General features: G+C 40.6%; 1 protein-coding gene across 5 annotated transcripts in view; it reads left to right on the forward strand.

The window, feature by feature from the left end:
• CELSR1 (cadherin EGF LAG seven-pass G-type receptor 1) overlaps positions 1-21,166 on the forward strand; it is a 168,077-nt gene that overhangs the window by 72,003 nt on the left and 74,908 nt on the right. For all 5 annotated transcript variants that reach the window (XM_018068021.3, XM_018068018.3, XM_018068017.3 and 2 more), the window contains exon 3: positions 16,777-16,999. In XM_018068021.3, coding sequence (XP_017923510.1) covers positions 16,777-16,999 — 223 coding nt within the window. The remainder of the gene's footprint in view (positions 1-16,776; positions 17,000-21,166) is intronic.

Genomic DNA, 21,166 nt, shown 5'->3' on the forward strand with positions numbered 1-21,166 from the left:
ATTGTCCATGGCATGTGACAGCTTCATGGGTCATGAGTGATATCTCATTCAAATGTTAAGGCAACACAGTGAAGGTTCTGAAATGTTTTGTGTCTCTGCTGCCTTAACAGTGTCCTTTAGTCTAGGTCTTCAAAGTCATGCTACTGGATTCCAGGTGCTTTTGTATAATAAAGAGATGAAACCTAGGCAAGGTCTAATTCTCTAAAAAAATATATATTTGGTTTCAAGGGTTTAAATATAGTTACAGTTATTAGGGTGCTGGGTGATTTGCAGTATTTCCAGAATTTAAACTCTTAACATTTTTTAATGAAGCTTTTCTGCTGATTTTGGGTGCAGAAGAAGTAGAAGAGTGCTGACTATCAATCTTTTAATAACTTTTGTTGTTTCTCAGTGCCTCAGAGGAGAATACCTGGTTGCCTTACCTTGCAGTTTCTGTATGGTATTACTGAGAGAAAGCTTGTGGAGGGTGGTTGCATCCCAGTGAAGGTCTGTACAGCATTGAAGGTATCATTAGTGTTATTTAATATCTTCACCAATGACATAGACAAAGGGATTGAGTGCACCCTTCACGCGTTTGCAGATGACACTAAGCTGAGTGGTGTGGTTGACACACCTGAAGGACAGGATGCCATCAGAGGGACCTGGACAAACTTGAGAAATGGGCCAGTGGGAATCTCATGAGGTTTAATAAGACCAAGGTGCTGCACCTGGGTCAGGACAACCCCTGGTATCAATACAAGCTGGGGGATGGACAGATCAAGAGCAGCCTCGCCAAGACTTGGGGGTGCTGGTGGATGAGAGGCTGGACATGACCCAGTAATATGCACCTGCAGCCCAAAAAGCCAGACTGGGCTACATCAAAAGAAGGGTGACCAGCAGTGTGAGGAAGAGGATTCTGCCCCTCTGCTCTGCTCTGGTGAGACCCCACCTGGAGCACTGCATCCAGCTCTGAGGTTCCAAGTCAGGAAGGACATCAACCTGTTGGAGCAAGTTCAGAGGAAGGTCACCAAGACAATTACAGGGATGGAGCACCTATCATACGAGGAAAGGCTGAGAGAATTTGCATTGTTCATCCTGGAGAAGAGAAGGCTTCAGGGTGGCCAAATTGCAGCCTTCCAGTACCTGAAGGGAGCCTACAAGAAAGGTAGAGAGAGACTGTTTACAAGGACATATAGAGATAGGACAAGGGGAAGTGGTTTCAAAATGAAAGAAGGTAGGTTTAGATTAGATGTTAGGAAGACATTCTTTACTGTGAGTGTGATGAGACACTGAAATTGATTGCCTGGAAAAGCTGTGGATGCCCCATCCCTGGAAATGTTTAAGGCCAGATTGGATGGGGCTTTGAGCAACCAGGTCTAAAAGTGTCTCTGTCCACGGCAGGAGGGTTAAAACTGGATGACCTTTAAGGTCCCTTCCAACCCAGACCATTATAAGAGTTTCTCTTTTTATGAACTTTACCACTCAGCTATGTACTATGAGATGTTGTGTCTCATAAGTCTTACTCTCTGTGCTTTGAAGTTTCCACACCAAAGAGCAATGATCCCCAGATGTCATCTCATGAGCTGACTTCATGTCTGTACTTATAGGGAACCCATACAACCTTTTCATTGCAATTAGCCATGGATAATAAGTCTTCCATTGGCTATTGGGCAGTGCGTGCTGCATTTAAAGAGCACAGCAGTCAACTGTGGTATTACTTTCCTTTCTCTCCTTTTAGAACCACGTCCATTTTTTGTCTTGAGTTCCTGAAAATAAGTATTATTTTTTGATATTTAGATTAAGAGGTATTACCTGGCAAAATTCTTGCTTTTGAGTCCATATATATGTTGTCAGAGAATGGTGATGTCTGATCATTGCAAGCTGTACCTGTACAAAACACTTCAAATCTAAGGACTGCTGTGGACTCTGTAGAAGTTGCTAACAAGTTTGAGTCACCGCTTTGAGCAAGGGGGTGCTGTCCCCTTCACCAAAGAGATGGGAAACTGAGGCACAGCATCTTCATCTCTTCCAGGTCACATAGAAGCAGTTGGTGGCAAGTCTAGAGCGGCTGAGGAAGGGCCATTCCTGGGCTACCCATGGCTGGAAACATGGGGGAGATCCCTGTGAAAGACATGTCTTTCCTGACATGGATTCTCAGCAGAAGTCTGCATGCCCACTCAGCTGCTGTGCTTAACTCTCAGATTTGCTGTGCATATTAAAACAGGTCCTTGCTTACTTTTAAGGCAAGGCTTGCTGTTAATGCTTTCAGGGATGGGGCCAGCACAGCACAGCCTTATGGCTGGACCCAAATGTTGCTGGGCTGGACCAGTACGACTGCATGACTGCTTGCTCCAGAAGATAACTGAAACAATAAAAACAGTAAAAAATTTCAGACAAATGCTGAAGTCTATTATTGTCATGTTTCTGTTGATTATATTCCCATCCATGTCTGTCACCAAGTCACAGGAGTTGAATGTTGCAAATCTGTAGTTTATATCAGATGCACAGGACTCACTTAAAGAGGTCTGCCATTTCAATAGGTGGATTTTTATCTGAAGGATTTGTCCTTCAATTAGTCTTCAACCTACGCTCACTTGTCAGGATGCAAAAAGCCTTTCCTAATTGGATTACTGTGGTATATTTGTTGACAGTTTAGTTCTCAAATGGAGTACATGGCCTACAGTCTTCACAGCAATCTGCTATGCTTTTTCTTAAACCCAGGCAAAGAGTTTTATAACATTACCTTCATCCTGATGTGCATAAATTAGGTACTATTTAAAGTTCTACAGTTTTCCCATCACATACAAACCCTCCCTTGCCCCTAACCCCAAGATGCTGCATGTGGGATGATCTTTGATTCAGCTGATCTTATGCAAGTGCTGGGGGTTCAAATGGCTCTTCTGGAGCCTCATGTCTTATCCTCCTTGCCCACAGAAATATTTGCACTGATCAAAGTCCTTTGCTGTCACGTGGAAACCTAGCTACAGACTTAATGTTGTGTTTGGTCTTTTTAATTAGTTTCAGAATTATTTGACAAGAGTCTTGTTCTTCCCAGGTACTCCTGCAGTGGAGGCATGATGGGTGCTTTGTAGAAGCAAGCAGCAGATCACACGCCCATGTAATCAGTTAGCCCTGGCTTCAGAAGCTACCTTAGTAATTAGTCTCCAATATACTTATGAATTCAGCTCTTCCAAACAGTTCAGGATCTAGGAAATCCTCCTTACTGATTACAGTTTATCTTCTTTTGCTTCTCCATAAGACAGCTGTGAGGCTGGCTGCTGCGTCTCTGCATTTAGCCACTCCCCTCATTTGTTACCTGAAGAGTTTATCACTGATGATTTTACAGTTTCTGTCCCCGATGTTGATAATTTAAAAATCAAAATCAAAATTAAAATTTAAAAAAATTAAAAGTAGCATGTAGCTGAAATTCAGTATCCAGATAACTTGGGCAGTAACCTGATTCAGGATGGTTCCATGCTTACAGTTATATTTTTACACCTACTTGCTACTAATGCCCTTGGTGTCTGTGAGATCACGTTACAGTATGGAGAGGAGGCAGGTTCTTGGTTTTGGGCTGTACCACATGAAGTCAAGGCTTGCAGACATGAGAAGTCTTATGAATATGAGTTTATCAGTTAGTGGTGTTCCATGGGAGAGAGAAATGTAGTGAGTTCCTCAGGTTTCCTTTTGGCATCCAGCGGACTGGGCTAAATTTAGGATTCCCTTTGTTCTAGCATATGTGAGATTTCTTTTATGATCTTTAACCTGTTGTACATATATTTCTTTTTGAATGATACTACTCTGTCAGTTGTAAGCAGATTTTTGTATCTTGACTTGTTCTCCTGGTTTTATATTGGTGGGATTTCTGTTACCACACCTGAATGGGAATCACAATTCTCCCAGGCCTTTTGAAAATCTTTGTTATAACACATTTGCTTATCATCACTGGTATAACTAAAAAAACGTGGAAAGTGAAGTGTAATTAAACAAAGTGGAGGTATTTGATATTGTAATTTTATAGGTACATGTAAAACCCTCCTCACTGACATAGCTAGATTCCCACAATGTGAACATTGCAGAACATTGGTCTGAGAGAAACTACATGCATGGAGGTTTGTTTTAATTAAAATATTTTAAATAGCAGGTTATTAAACAACAGCAAATTTCTCTGTGACCATAGTTTACAATTGTGTTTTATTAATTTAGCCAAGTTGAGCCTTGTGTAACAAAAGATTTGTTTTTTTTTTCCTCATCATTTAATGTCAAAAAGGTTAGCTGGATTAAACTTTAAGGTGCACAAGTGCATTCTCATTATCCAAACATACACTTGCTAAATGTCAAAACAACCCATATATTAGACTATACTTTAAGTGGTATTGTTTTTTCTCACTGAAAACAAATCAGATAAGGAAAAAGGAGAAGAGACAGGGGGATAAAACCCCAACAACTTACCTTTAAGTTATTTGTGCAGAAGATAAAATCATAATGAGATAGTATTTTTTCCAGGATGCCTCATGTTCTGGAAAGTCCCTCACAGTGTTCACAGCAGATCAGAGGAGAAGACCAAAACCAAAGAAATTCCAGGACATCTGGAATTAAATATTTTAGATCTTACAAAACAAAAAAGAAATTTAACTTCCAAGAACTGATGTAATGGGGCTCATTTTCTCCTGGCTGTAAATAAAAAACTGGGAAACAAAACTGGAAAGGAATAAGACTGAATTATGAAAAACATATTTGGTTTATATATATATATTTATGATTCCCAAGTTAAACATTTTTATTTTCATCAGTGGATAAACAAAGGAAAGCATCAGGAAGGATGGTTGGGTGCAGAGATGAGGGTATCAGGATGATATCCTATTAGGGGGGAAAAAAGCATAAAGTAGTTTCTTGTGTCTCTGTTCTTTGTGTTAGGATGATTGAAAGTTTCGACAGTTGAGCACCAGACTGAGGCACTTGGCCTTGAACATCAAGATAATTACAGTTCTGCAATACAGTTGTGCAGAGCATGGTGGGAACCACAACTTCATTGTTGTTGCAAATGCTCTTTTGTTTAGAGCATCATGGTTCAGTGCCTGCATCACAGCCCTGCTCTTCCTGGGGCAGGTTTTGTTCTGTGACCAGCACTGTACGGTGCCCCCGAATCGCAGCTTCCTGAGCAGTCACCAGTCTCAATTTTCAGTTTCTAAAAATCAAGATGAAGATACTTTACTTCAGTCTGTCTCCCAAATTCCCCTCGTGAAGCATATGAGACCTTTTATACAGCATTTTCATATAGTATAATTAAAAAACATATTTTAATTAGGCAGTCTGGCCACTCAGCTTCAAAGGGTCAGCACACTGATGTGCATATTGTAAGAAACATGAAGATGAGTGTCTTATATTAATAAATAAACACATTCTAGGTGATACAATAAAGTATAATAACTCTAACAAGATGGTAATCATTTAAAGTTACTTTAAAATTGAACAGTATTTTATAAAAGGGCTGAATTTTAATCTACTTAATTATCGTAAGCAGAATTAAGTATGAGATGTGGAAGCTGGCTGGATTAATTTTTGTTTAGTCCATCTAAAAATACTTTTTAAGAAAGTAACTTTTGAACTTCCATCTATTCTGTAGATTTGAAAAATACATCAATTTTGATATTTTCTGTGCTAGTTGTGTGTGACATTACAATTCCTTTTTCAGGACTCATTAACAAAAAGTCAGTTTCCCTGATTAAGTTGCTTTTTGTTTTCAGTTTGTGTTCCCGACGTGTGTATGAAATATTTTTGAGGCTACCAAAACATAAAATTATGAAATTATCTTTTTAACCCTAATCTTTTTAATTTTACAAGCAAAGGGAGTTTTTGGATTTTTTTTTCAAAATTTTCCTTCAATGTATAACAATGGAAATTTGATGAGCATCTGATAATTTTGCAAGTACTGTCTACTCCATCATGCTAAACCTCTGAACTACGATCCACAGTAAAGACAGTTACACAGTGCTTTCAAGTGTACCTTTCTTTTAAGATAATATTTCTCATATAAAATGAAAATACAGAGCTCTGAACTCCTAGCTTCCCAACAGGTAATTACAATAGTAGATTTACTTTAAGCATGGTTTTCTGTTGCATTATTAATATTTTATGGCTTCTCTTCAGTTATTCTCACTAATTGGCCATTATGCTTCTTTCCACCAGAGCTTCTGGGACCACCTAGGATGTTAAGGGGCATGGTTTGATTTGAGGTCTGCCTGATTCTAAATGCCATCATTTTTACCATAGTGTTGGATTACACAGAAAATGGGAGAGTGAGATTTTCCTGTGGAAACTTCTGATTTGTGGAAAACACAAAATACAGGCTCTCACCAGCCTTCCTGTAATGGAGATGTGCAGAGTTAGCTGCTTGAGCAGTCAATCCTAGCAGGCTATTGGGGACAAGGGCAGATGGCTTCTTCTGTGTTTTGTCTCTTCTTGTGAGCTGAAACACCATGTCTGTAACTACGTGGAGAAAATTAAGTGGAATCTTACTGAAATAAGGGCTGAACTCTCCTAAAGAAAGCAGCAATGTTCACCCTTGAAAGGGAGACACTGATCTCCTTTTCTGCCTATTCTTCAGCCTTTATCTTTCTTCCTTTTTCTGAGGGCAGTTATTTGCAGATGTGTTCCCTTTTTCAACTGCTTTGAGATATTAACTTCCTCAAAAATAAGTGCTAGAGCTTTCCTCTTCCCTACCAATTTGGACACTGGGAGTTGCAACCCTTTAGTGTTTTCTGTGGAAAGCAGCTTAGGGAAACCAGGCTGAAAGTGAGTAGGAAGCCTGATGGTGCCTGAAAGCACGTCTGGTTTTCCAGCTCTTGAGTTCTGTTGGTAAATGATGTTACTGCAGACACAGCCCCACCACAGCCACCACACCTTGCTTGCTTTCCTCATTCACATAAATCATTTAATATGTTTTGAAAAGCCCAGTGTGAGGCCAAAATAGCCTGTGGAACAACAGCCTTGGGGAGTTAACGGTGCCACTGGTGGCATTTGGTACCCAGTAAAAATTGCAATTCAATGTATGAAATAGTCTTTTTTGTCATCTGAGCAGAGGCACACCGAGTCTGAGTCCCCTTTTTCTATCTCACTGCTGCCCATGGAAGGAGGTGAGAACTAAGCATGGCAGCTGGTTCCCATGCTGAAGTGCCTGCAGGTGTTTAGGAATGCAAATACAAACCGGCCTGCAAAGGCTGTCCTGAAGGGAACATGTCCTGCCAGCCACAGTGGCTGCTCCAGCCTTCTGTTTCCTCCATGTGCCCCTCCTCGATTAACACTCCTGGAGAGGAATCAAGGAGCATAGAGAGCAGAGAAAGCAAAATACAATATCAGATGTATATCTAGTAAAGGTAGAGGGTGATTGTGTCTCTTAAAAATGAAAGGAGGGAGGGATATTCCTCTGAAAATGAATGTAACTGTGTGCTTTGTTCTTACACCTCCAGCTTTCTCATTGGTTTTAAGATGGGATTATTAGGAAGAGATTTATTTCAAGTAAGACATAATGCAAATTGCAGACACAATGGCATAATCTAGTTTGATTTTTATCTTTGACATCAACAATAATGTTATCCCTCTGATAAATGCATCCAGAGATAATGCTTAGGCTTTTTTTGAAGGGCACTGCTTCATCACTATATCTTACCACAAATCAGTGCAATTTGCATTATGATAAATTGTCTTACAATTTATCCAGATAGATCAATATAAACTGGAAATTTTGGTGCATTTCTTTTTTCTCTTGTGTAGATTTGTACTGTATTTAGTCCTGGGTGAGAGGCAGAACCTAGAAAGGTCCCTAAAGCTTTACCTTACAGGTCAAACGCCGAAGGAGATAACGCCTTGCAAGGGCCCTGAACATTACAACAAATGGTTCAATAATTTAGAGAGCTTAGAGGTAGTTGTCAAGTCAGCCAAGAGTAAAGATTAAGACATTACAAAATTACCTGTTGGACCCCAAGAGAAAAATTTGTTGTTAAGTAGCTGTGGCAGGCTGAAAGCATGGATGCTAAAGGTTCTTTCCAACTGAAACAATTCTGTGATTCTGGTTTTTTTCTCATCCTCCACCATATCTAAAGAATTCCAAAAAAGTGCTTTTCTTCAGCATTTCCTCAGAAACCTAGGGGTAATTAGGTCTGGTGTGGGGAGCAAGAAACCAGGCACATTGTGTGCACCTCTACCTGCTGGCCTAAGGCAGGAGACCAGTGCTCAGATTTCATGCAGAGATGGCCCTTCATGGGTTTGCCATTGAGCGTGCACCCCAGTTCTGCAAAACAACCAGTTGGGGCTATTTTTGGAGGTGTTGGCACAAATCTATGGGCTGTAAAGTCATGAGTTACCTCTTTTCTTTCCCAAATCATAAAGCAGACTTCAAAATAGAGTGTTTCTTAAATGGAAAATATTTTATTGTGATGTTATCTCTTTTCTTTTTCAAATCAAAACGTGAGCTTCAGAATGGAGTGTTTTCTTAAAATGAGAATTTTTTATTGTGGCTTCTGCCTCCTTGCTCCTCAGGGTGCTACAAGGAAAAAAAATCACAATACTTCTGATAAATCTTGGTAGTACTTAATGGTGCTCTCACCATTCCTGACCTCACTGATGGAAGGTGAAAGGTGAGTTATCTGGTGCAGACGGAGTGGAAACTTAATGACTGAGAATTTTTAATCCTTAAGAAAAAAGAGAAAACAGGTGTTCAAGACTTAGTTGTGGCTTTTGTTTATGCTCTGTTCCTGCTGGAAACTGCATAGGAGTATGAGGTCCAGTGACAATGCATATATCGTCTTGAGAACATGCTCATAATTTCTGGAATCCACAGACTAATTCATTTCTCCAACAGATGTGCCCCAAATATCACTAATCCTCCTCAGTATTGTTTCTTTTCTCCCCCTCAATTATTCCTTCTCATTTAAATGCAAAACCACAAAACAACCCAAATCCCAGTTCATCAGTCCATCCATCCATCCACCCTTCTCTGCAGGGTGTCTTTTGTTTTGCTTTGTTTTGTGACCAGGGAAGGGGAGGACGCTGCATGTAGAATCCTGGGCCTGGTTTTGGGCTGGCAAAGGGCCAGGCACTGTTTCAGTGGGTGCTTTGCCTGTTCAGTGCATCAGTGGGCACAGCCCAAAGCAGCTTGAGGTGGAGACCTGAGCTTTCCCCTCTCTTGCTTTTGTAAAATACAGTTTAGCTTGGTCTCTAGTGGGGAAGGATCAGGAGGTGGGATGGGGTCCTGGCCTCTCCCTTGCCTGTTTGGCCCATGGGACTTTTCATTGTGGTCCTCCTTCTCTTCCCATGAGCTTGCAGGACTTCAGGGCAGCCGAGGTGCAGATGCTGTCCCCGAGGACCCTGGTGGGAAGAAGAACTGTGAAAGGTCAAGTAGCATTATCCTGTTGGGGTGGGAGTGGGAATGGGAGCTCCCTCAGAGCAGACAGTTCTAGTTGTGTGTTTTGGGGTGGAATTTGACCACCAAGAGTTCTCACGTGCCTTGGGGCCAACAGATGCCACCCACAGCTTCAGAAGCAAATAAAAGAAAATAAAAAGCCTCTCATGTTCATTCTTTTGAAGCATCTCATGATTAAAGATCTTATGACCCTTATTTAACTGAGTCTCATGATTTTTGGAAATCTGATTTGTGAGTTATCAGGGATGCCTGGGGGCAACTTTATGGAAGAAGCACAAGGAAGGGAGAAGAGTGATTGTACAGGAGAGGTATGAGGTATATATATGTATACACGGAAGACCACGAAAGACCACTGATAATTCTGCACACTTTTTTCCTACCAGCTCAGAGCTTACTGCTTATGCCCGTGGAAAAAATAAAACTAGATCCAGAGAAAAAGGGTAATTTCCTGAGTATCTTATTATAGGATCATTGTCTATCACCTCAGAGAGCTACTTGGCAAGCTATATATATAATGTGAGAGGAATGTTTTTGCTGTTACTTTGCTTAGTGTTTTAAATTCAGGTTACTCTCTTGCAAATACATCTTATTAAATCTGGAATGGTTAGCAACTGAAATTGCTCAGGACAGCTGTCATTGCAAGTCAGCAGGATTTATTTCTAAACAGTGTGTGTATGTGTGGTGTATAATTATATGTGTATTTATGTGTTATTTTACATTAACCTGTTTCTCATCATAAGCCTTTATAGGGCAGAAAGCAGCAAAGGGAGCAGAAAGCAAAAAAAATTAGGCAGACCCCAAAATGGACCCTAAGCTGGTGTTTCTCCCTGTAAGAGGATTTGGGCTAATTTTAATTAACCTAGATCAGTCCCAAATCTAAAAACATAAATGAACAGGTAGGTAAAAGGAAAAACCAAAGTGTATTTTCAAATGTAAGGTTTAATAGCAGCGTAATGCAGAAAGCTCATGAAGTCACGACCGTCAGTGTCAGCATTGAGTCTGCACAACCTCTCTGAGGTGACAGGAGTAGTTTGGTTATTGATTTCTAAGGGACTCAGATTTACTTTTGTTATTCAAATAACCGTTCTGAGTCACTTGCGTAAAATAGTACATGAATATAGTTGCCTTCTAATTAATCTTGGTTACTAGTACACCAGTGCCTTCTAACTTCTATTTGTTCTATTTGTTGTTTGATCCAGCTTCTCCTTCATTCAGAATGACTTGGCTGATTTCTGGGTAACTGCTCTCTAGTTTCTCTCATAAAACCAGCAGATGTTTGTTTGTTTTTTTGTTTGTTTGTTTGTTTGTTTAGCATTTCATTGGTAAGTGGAATTTGCTGGGAGGTAAGGCTGACCTCTCAATAGGTTCTGAGTGTAGGCTCATGCACCATAGAGCCACTGAAGTAATGAATTTCCCTTTATGGGCAAAATCCAATGTTAATTTGATTATTTGACTTGCACCTGTGCTTTAGGCAAATTTTCCTGCAGTATATCCATGCACAGTCAGTGGAGAGAAGTGGGTATCTACTGAAGGTTTTGATCCACCTAAGTGGATCATTGAGCCACTAGTCTCACACATGAGCTGTCTAAAATAAGTTAAAGCTGTATTTCCATAACAGTTAAACCTTTCTAAGACCATTCCTTCATTCTTATTCCTGGGTGCATGGTCCTGCCTCCTTCCCATGTGCCTGCTGAGCTATTCATCCTATCAATCCTAGGAGGGACCTAATCAGAAGATCACTAACCCTTCAGTAAAGAAATGAATAGTGTTTTGCCATCTTAGCTCTACAGATCAGTCAACTGCAGGATTACAGGAATGCTAGCACAAGGGAGAGGGAGGAAACTGCAGCGTGCTTGGGGAAAGGAGGGGACTATGGTAACTCCCACTCAATCTAAACTATGGTGAAACAACCCCTAAAGCAGGTGTGTTGGATCCCAGCCTCTTTATCTCTTGTCCCAGTAGAGATTTCCAGGCTGATTCTGCAGCTAATTTGTTTTTAACAACCTTCTTATTACTTAGTGCACTGATTACTTTAGTGCCAATTGTCATGTAAGGTAGTAGTGGTTTAGTTACTAGAGGAAAAGTAGTATTGATTTTCCCATAATATATACAAGATAGCAAATACATTTTTTATGATAGTTAGTTCTTTATTAGGGCAATGGGTCAATGGAAATTCTTTGAAGAATTTAGTTGTCCTGTTTCTTGTTTCTCCTTTTGCCTTAATTATTGTTGATTTTCCTTTCTACTTTAAAATATATAATTTTAGGTGGGCTGCTTAAATCAGCTTCTCAAAATGCTTTCCATTCTGGTAAAGCAACTACAAACATAGAGATTAATGTTAATATAGATTAATATGTGTCTGGGAGCAAATGGTAGGATGAAGAAAAGGAGAAAAGAATCAGTTCAAGTAAAACAACTACAGATAGTGCATGAAAAATTAACATGTGTGCAGGGAAACTGAAAAAAAAAAGAAACAAGCATCAGAGCAGGTCTGCTACTTCATGTAAATATGTATTTAATGTAGTGTTTCAGTTGAAAACAATTAGAGAATAGTGCAAAATTTTGAGAACTAGTCCCTAAACTGGGATATTGGGAAAACATACTGCAGAAAATTGATCTGTAGAGTAATTATGTATTTATTTGGATGCCATCATATTGTTTTCAGCAAGCTTTCAAACGTTATACATTGTTGTTGCAAGGTCAAGCAACTCACCAGCTAAACCACAGGCAGATTTCTTGAAAGCCCACCTCACTGATGCACACCAGTGCTGTTTGAAACCCATAATGTTCAGCTCACAAGGCATTTGCAATTGTGAGATTATTTTCTCATTTTTTAAGATAGTTTTTGTTTCTTTTCACTTTTTTATCACCATTTATTGTTTGTTAGTTAAACTCTCTTTACTTTACTTGGAATAGGTCAGAGGGAGACCAAATCTTCTAGCCAAACTTTGGCTTTGCATGTTCTTGTTATTTTGCACCTGATGTCGTGGTGTCCTTACTTACATAAAGTTAATAACAGAAATTTTATGATTAACATCTTTGTAAAGTTAGTCCTAAAATCAAAGAGGATAGGTATGTATTAAAAACAGGATGTTTGCGAGTAGGACACATTGTCAAAAGCAAGTACCGCGTTGTGATCTCAAGGGCTTTAAAACTAGGAAGCACTACATAAAGGGCTGCGGAAAAGCCACAGGACTCATAGCTTTAAGAGTCATCAATATTGATTGGGAGCCTATAAGATCAGCTACTGTTGTGTAACAGTAAATCATTTTCTGGCAAGGGCTGGAACTTTTTCAAAGCCCAGGAATCTGCCAGCAGATAACGGGCAGCCATGGCCCGTGTTATCTGACAGTGCTTGCTTTAGCTTTAGCAGCTGGAGGGGTGAAGCTTCACATCTCCTGCTTGGATTTCACAGAGATGTGATATGTAACTCGTTTGGTCAGTGATTTCTAAAATCCAGGCCAGTGTGAAAAATGAAATTATATTAGCCAAAGAAATGAGGGGCAAAGGGGAGGTTCATGGACTGGGTGAGGGCTGAGCCACACCAGCATTGCCAGCATCACAGACTGACCCCAGGCTGTGTGCAACGGCTATTTGGGCTGTGCTTTTATCACCCTCGCCCCTCCAGACCCTCACTGCCCAGCAGCTCTCCCTCTTCTGTGCTATTTTTTCCTCCTGGACTGTAAGACATCCATTCTGATGGTGCATCCCAACCCTCTGACCTTCTGCTGCAAGGAGACACACAAGCGCTTTTCATTCCCAAAGGCTGGCTGATGCAGTTCCCTTCCTTTTCTGCTCCTTAAGTAACTCTTCCCTTAGGGCCTTCTGACACCAGCTCCAGACAGCAACCAGCTCTTCCTTCAAGTTCGTGCAGGCTTTGGTTCAAGTTTTGAGGATGATTTTCAGGCTGTGCCTCAAAGCTCCTGCAAGGCAGAGCTATGGGACGGGAATGTGTCTGGGAGGAGGTGGCCACCCTTGAAAGTGACAAACCCAAGAGCAACACAAAGGTGCCTTCTGTTGCCAATCCTGGTCAAAGTCTTGCTTCAAATTCTTGCTCAGATGGCTACTTCATAAAGGCAAAAATGTTCAGTTTCTAAGTCTTTCTGGGCACTTTTGGAAAAAAGGGTAATTAAGGATTTATCAGGTTTTTTGGTAACCTTTGTGCCTTGAAGCACAGTGATGCCTTGGATGTACTGTAGAGATTTAAAAACCACGATTTTAATACATTTTGGTAAATACACATAAAATATGAAAATTTAACATCAAAGAATATGCATCAAATGCAGTTCTCATTTACATTACAGACTAAAGAGAATTCAGAATAATTTTAGTAACTGGGACATCAGTGATGCTATAGCTGAATGAATATAGCATAAAGGATCTTATTTAAAGTTGAAGTATATTCTTTTAAATTACTTCTTTAAATATCGTAATAAAAAGCTGTAATAAACATAATTCAATAGAATGTTTCTGTAAGCTTTCTTTTCTCTTAAATAGTTTTACGCCTATATAGGTATCTAAACAAATGGTCTATACATTATTTTTATATCACAGGATTAATACAGAGCCATCAATGACTTCCAACTTAGGCTTTTATATTTCACCTCTGTATTGCCATGGCATTTCCACAGCATGCTGCAATGCCAGGAATTTCTCCTTTTAGCGCACTCCTTTTTCTCTCTGTGTATTCAAGCCTGCATGTTATTTGCTTTTACAAAATAAATCATTCTGTTCTCAGAAAACCTTGAAGATTACATTCTTCTATGAGTTGGAGAGTTATTTCACAAAATATCCTACTACTTTTTTAAAGCAACAAACCTGTGTTTAGTCTTTCTATAGGAATTTGCATTTTTCCATTTTTTTGAGAGTTTTGGTACGCAAGATATGTGTGTAAGGAGGATTGGCTGCACTTATGCAGTGGATCATCAGCAAGTGCTTTCTGTAGTGTCCTTTAGAGCATCTGATGTGTGTGTGTGCTTTGTGTGGCATATCCAATACACTGAGGGAATTTTCTGTCTTGGATGATTATACAAATTTTTTTCCAAAAGAAACACATTGTAGAGCATTTAAAGTATTAAGGAAGGTGTATTCACATAATCTTGCCTGATACTTACAGCTGATAAATCATAGAGTCACAGAATATTCTGAGTTGGAAGGGACCGCAAGGATCATCGAGTCCAGCTCTTAAGTGAATGGCCTGTATGGGGATCGAACCGTGACCTTGGTGTTATTAGCACCATGCTCTAACCAACTGGAAACAGGAAGATATTTATCAAGTGATTTTCACAGCATTTCACGTAAAATGTTAAAGTGAGAATATGGGACCATCAGTGCTGAATCAGAAAAGCTCTAAGCACAGACTGGAAGTTGAATTCAGGGCTGTATGGTTTATTACTTCAGAGTAATGTGCAGAGCAGGTCCATCCTCTGGAGCAGAGCCCAACCTGGATGGGGAGTGCATTTGTTTGGCTGCTGATCATAGCAGTCTTGGTTTGCTCTGCATTCTGCCAGCTTAAATCATACCTGTCTGAGAGGCACCTGATGCTGATGTGAGAAAAAGAAAGGCAGCAAAGCTGGAGGACCAAAACAGTCAGGCTCCCCAGCTCACCTTGTCTCAGAGGTCACTACCTCTGGGGCAGTGGCTAAACCAGCTGCAAGCCATCACAGTTTACAGCCTGGAACAGAAAAGTGGTGCAGATCCAGGTCTGGATGCAGCAGTACTGCTGGCTGCAGCCTGCCGCCCAGTGTGGGACGCTTTGGCGTGGGAACCCGTGGGAGCAGGGCTGTGGGGGTGGCAACTGGAGCAAAACTTTCCGTTTAAATTTGCCTTTGTTTGTGAGTCACTGCCCACAGCTCCTGCTGCTTTTACTTTCCTGCAGGAATGCATTTTCACGGTTTTAATTGTGCTTGAATCAATCACAGAAGCAGAACCATAGAATGGTTGGGGTTGGAAGGGGCCTCTGGAGATCATCTAGTCCAACCCCCTGCTAGAGCAGGTTCACCTAGAACAGGGTGCACAGAACTGTGTCCAGATGGGTTTTGAATATCTTCAGAGGAGACTCCACAGTGTCTCTGGGCAGCCTGTTCCAGTGCTTTGTCACCCTCAAAGGAAGAAGGTTTTTCCTTATACTCAGATAGAACTTTCTGTGTTTCAGTCTCTGCCCATTGCCCCTTGTCCCGTTGATGGACAACACTGGAAAGAGCCTGTCCCAATGTAATTGTATAATCTGGTAGGGAATAATCATGCAAACGTTGAACTGTTGGAAATGCATTCCTTCAGCTGGCTGTGCTGAGTAGTTTTGCTCTACATTTGTTTGTCAGACACTGTTACTGGGTGAAATTCAACTATATATGCCACCTCCAGTTTCTCTGAACAGTTTTACTTGCAGGATGTGAACGTGCTTTATACCTTAGGAAGACACATGCCAAAACATAAATGTTAACTAATTAACTCACGTAGAGGGTTTAGCTTTCTGTACAATGATTAATTCAGCAGCTGCTTTTGTCCCAACTGCAGCATATTTTTAAGTGAATATCCTCTGTGCATTACTTTTTTTAAATTGTGATTAATTCTCAGATTTTGGGCAAACACAGGATAAAAAGCCACAGCATACATACAAAGCAAGACACCTCATTCTTTAGTATTGCATTTAACACATCTTAATACATACTTTTAAGATTATTAAAGACAAAGCATTTAAGGGGGAAACAACTTCAGCAAGTGGCACACAGAATCCATAACTGTTGTGGAAAGTTAATATGCCCATCCCCAAAGGGTTCAGAAAATGGCCTTCATCTTCAGGATGCATGTGTGGGAAAAGGTAGAAGCAATCTATATGCTGTCTGTATTCTGCTTATTCTTGGTTTAAATGTTTGGAGAGCTTTATCATGAGGTCAGCTATACCCTGCCTCTGCCGTGAGCAGCAAAGCCAAATTCATTGAATATGAAGGTACAAACATTGATCTGTTTACACAATTTTCAACCATAGTGAAACTATTTACACATATTTTGGTTGACAGGGAATGTGTAGGTTTTTTAACCTCTTCCATAAAGAACTGATTGTCACCAGCTTTATATTTGTCACCCAGTTTGGAAGCAGCCAAGGAATCTGAAAACCAAACCAATGTTGTTGGATATTTGCAAGAGGATTGCTTGGCAAATCATATCCTGCACACCCCTGAAAATTCATGCTTGAAAGAGGATGTGGCATCCTTACCCCCCATCAATGACAGTCTTGTACCTCAGTTTCAGAGGGGGTCGGTGCAGCAGTTTGGAAGCAGCTTAACCTGTAGCAGAACCACTTGGATAGCTGAATGTCACAACTTGTTGCTGGGGTGAGGTGTCACCTTCCCTGATGTTTTTCTCTCCCCTTGCAGGAGAGTACTGTGAGGTGAACGCGCGCTCGGGCCGCTGTGCTCCAGGGGTGTGTAAGAACGGAGGAACCTGCGTGAACCTGCTGATTGGGGGCTTCAAGTGCGAGTGCCCCCCGGGCGAGTATGAGCGGCCCTACTGCGAGATGACCACCAGGAGCTTCCCCCCACAGTCCTTTATCACCTTCAAGGGGCTGCGGCAGCGCTTCCACTTCACCGTCTCCCTCATGTAAGTCCCAACAGGGAAGGGTTCTGTGGCTGGTGGCTTCTCATTTGAGCTTGGGGCTGTTTGTTACACACTGCCACCCACCAAAGGCCTACCTGTGAAGGTCATTTGGGGCATTTCTGACAGCGACTCCTGTGAGCAGGGCACGGGCATGTTATTTGAAAGCATTTGATTTCTACCCTGCTGAGGATGCTGCTGAGTTGCTTTCCCTGTTGTAACTCACAACTTTCCCCATTGTAACTCAGCTCTATGGAGCAGGGAGAGGGACATGAGGACTCTCTGGCCAGCTTTCAGCAGCCCTCAGCTGCAGAAATGCTGAGGTGTGTGTTGGGTTTGACACTTTTCCTAGTTGGGCCTGTGGCCTCCTGATCTTCAGACTGGCTGCAGAACCAATCCATTTGTGCTGCTTGCTTCAGAGTGCTCTTCTCATCTTCTGTTTCCCAGCCTGTGAGAGGACCTGGGCGTGTCAGGTCACGGCTGAGCACAGGCTGGTCCTCCTCAGCTCCTTGCTCTCGGTTGGTTCCCAGCCTTGGGCTTGTGACAACCCCCACTGATCCAGCTCCTCGCCTTGCTCCTCCTGACCTTCACACCCAAGTCCTGCTTCTGGTCCCATCCTGGCTGCCAGGCACAAGAAGTCTCATCCCCGTCCCATCTGCCCTGTACGCCCATGTTGAGCAGTCTTCTTCTGACCTGTCTGTCACTTTTCCCCTGAGGGTGCTCAGGGAGGCAAGGGGTAGCAATGATACCAGCCACACTGCATGGACTAGGGTTCTCCCTCCCCTCTTCTGGAGAAGACTTCTTGGGTCAGGCCTAGGGCTTGCCTGGTGTGGAGCCAGAGCTCCAGGTGCACACATGCCTCTTCTCTGGGGAGGGGGTGTGTTTGCAGCTTTCCCATGGTTTAGCTGGTCAGGATTGACCTTTGGTTTTCCCTCACAGTTGACTGTGAGTAAACAGCACGAAATGTGTTAGTCCTGACCCCAAAGGGCAGGGCTGGGGATTTGTTAAGAGGTACAACAGCAGCTGCAAGGACAGACGTGTTTGTGTGTCTGTCCAGAGAAAGTAAAGTGCTCAGGGAGGACACCTTCAGGTATGTGTCCCATCCAGCACCCAGTTGTTTTACATCTGTTTTACATCTGTCAGGCCGCTTCTTTCCAGCATATTTTTCAGTTCTGTCCTTTAGCATAGTTTACTTTCCTGAACTAAGATGCCAGAGAGACTCCCCATGTAATGCTTCTTTTAATATAGGTAAGTAATACCCTATTCCTGGAAGCATTCAAGACCAGGTTGGATGGGACTTTGAGTAACCGGGTCTAGTGGAAGGTGTCCCTGCCCAAGGACACCTGGTTGAAACTAGATGGTCTTTAAGGTCCCTTCCAACCCATTCTATCATTTTATGATTCTATCATTTTATCTTTTTTCTGCCTTAATCCTAAAACCTGAAACTTTATGGAATCTTGATATTTTGGTTAAATCAGAAAGCACAGACATGGTTTGCACATGAGCCAAGGTAAGGGAGAATTGTGCCCATGAAGATTGTTTTAGAGCATCAGAGCTAAGTACACGGAAAAACTTAGCAAAAAAACAGAGCAAAAGGCTCTGTTGGACTTGTCAGACTGTACAGTGAGTGCAAACAAAGGAGCGGTCTGGGCTAGCTGCCAGCATGAATTGCCTCCACTACCCTTGACTTGTCCCCTCAGCCATGAGGTGTCATTTTTCAGGCTTTCAGGAAGAGATCTTTGATGTTTAGGGTACTTCAAGTTAAAGTGACTCAAATGCTCTGTTATTGAGCAATAGCAAACTACTGTACCAAGATAGGGCTTACACCAGGGTTTCTTCACCGCCTTTAGAACCACAATGGAATATTTAGTCATGAGGTAAACACCACTTAGTCCACTGAATATGATTATAAGAAGTCTAGACCATCATGGAGTTTATCCCACACTGTCTAGAATAGCAACCCATTTAGCTTTACATACCAGAAGTTCACTTTTATTTACACTTGTTATCTCTTTGGCTTTTATTATCATTCAGTGCAAGTGGAAAACATTATGTGAGGATAAGCAAGAATTAGCAGTTTGACTAGATGATGATTTGTCTATATATATTTTGTGATTTGGGAACACTGGTAAAATCCCAAGGTGTCTGTCTTCCCTCAGCCTTAACTGACTCATGACCCATTTCTGACAAAGAGCAGGATGTTTGCATTTTTCAGTCTCGTACCTAAAATGTGATTTTTTTTTTTAAGTATTTATGTAACTGACCAGGTATGTCTTTCTGCTCCCAACATTGTACATTTTCCTTGCTTAATTCCAACACTTACTACTCCTTCTCTCCAAGAGACACTGTCAGTTGGGACGTTTTCTCATTGTTTATTCAAAATTCTCTAAGGAAGTGTCTTTTGTTTCCTATATCATGAGATTAAAAATATCCCTTCTATTAAAAAACAGTATCTTACCCACAGTTAGTGATAACCAAACAAGTTCAAAGGCAGTAGTGCTTTAACTATGAGTATGATACAAAAGATGGAACTGACCAAGGAGTAAAGAAATATACAAAATAGCTTAATAATTGAATAGTTTAACAAACACTTAAAATTATGATAGAGAATTGTAATCATATGAGAAAAATATATTCAAACAGACCTAAGGTTCCTGTTTTTGCTAATCAGATTAAATCTTTCTGCCCACTGAAGAAACATATAATTCCCAATATAATATTATAAGAATAATATTATTCCCATTTCCTTTGCTAATATATATTCTGGATAGCTCTGGTCAAAATATTTTGATGAAGCAGTTATCCCTGGAAAAATATAGTCTTGGGAAATGTTTTACAGGAACTGTATTCCTTTGGATGAAATGTTTGATGGTGAAAAGTGAAAACTAAATCCATGTTTTGATAATACTGAAGTATTTCAATGGTATTGTCATAATTAATTTAGTTTGCCTTCTACTTGTATAATATTATTCTGTATTATGTTAAACAAATTTAGAAATAAACATGTATAGAAAAACCGATTAAAAGTAATCAAAACAGTCATATAATATTTTGATGGACTATAATACATATTCTTTGAAATTTGTATTTTACTGGAAATGTCAAAATTTTGACTTCTGTTTTCTGAACCAGAACAATTAATTGTCCTTCAAAGATATTAAAAAATCCATAAATAAAATTTCCCATTTCCATGTAGCTCAAATTCTGAAAGGTCTCTACTCAGTGTGATCCACAACATACACATCTGACAAACAACTTTTGTTAAAAAATATTCTTTGGTTTTGAAACCAAATACCGCTTCTTTCACATTCTCTGAATGCAGGTTTTGTTGCATCACATGAGAGTCTTGCTAGTAGATGGGACATGACAGGTATAAGAACAATTTCTTCTGTCCATGGAAGACAGTTTTCATTAGCTGTGCTCAGCATTTGATTCATTAGTAGGAAAAGTGGGTTAATTTAAATCAGGCATATTTCCTGAAGTTCAAGATACAAAATCAGATTACACTGCCATTGGGAAACACAAGAAATTCCCATGGTTTCTCTCTTTTTCTCTCTTTATCTAATATTAATCTTTGTAAAAATGTTTATGTAAAGTGTAATAATATTTTTTGCATTTCTAAGTAGATGAAAGCTGTGTGCAACTCTCCAGAGATATTAGGATTCAATTAAAAATTATAAAATACGACATGGAGAAATTTGCAAAAAATGTTCTGTGTTGACAAAAAACTCCCAAACAGGCTTTATTAAAAGTGGAGTGTGCCCTTTTTCTGCAAGATAGGTGTGAAATATAAAACCAAACCCCACCTATTTGTGCTGATTTAGTGGAATCATTTAAGTGTTTATTTTCCCTCCTCCAATTGGCTGACCTGTTAATTGATGAACCCTGATTGTCTACATGGTGTTATTAAAGTAACTCTTATCTTTCTTTTCCCTTGCCTCCCCATCAGGTTTTTTTTAATCAGTTGATGACTCTCCTTGTACCCTGTAGACAGCAAGCAGTCAGCAAGTATCCCCCCTTTGATGTGAAAATGCTTTCTAGCTTTCGGATTGTTTGCAGAGTGTAGTAAGTGCTACTGTTTGTCAAGGGTCAGATACCGACGCTGCATCTTGTGTCTGCCTAATTTTAGCCCTTGTGAGGGTCAGCATCCATAGCAGATCTCTGAAGAGTAGA

This window comes from Manacus vitellinus, unplaced genomic scaffold, assembly GCF_001715985.3.
Source record: "Manacus vitellinus isolate BGI_N305 unplaced genomic scaffold, ASM171598v3 scaffold_13_pilon, whole genome shotgun sequence".
NCBI lineage: Eukaryota > Metazoa > Chordata > Aves > Passeriformes > Pipridae > Manacus > Manacus vitellinus.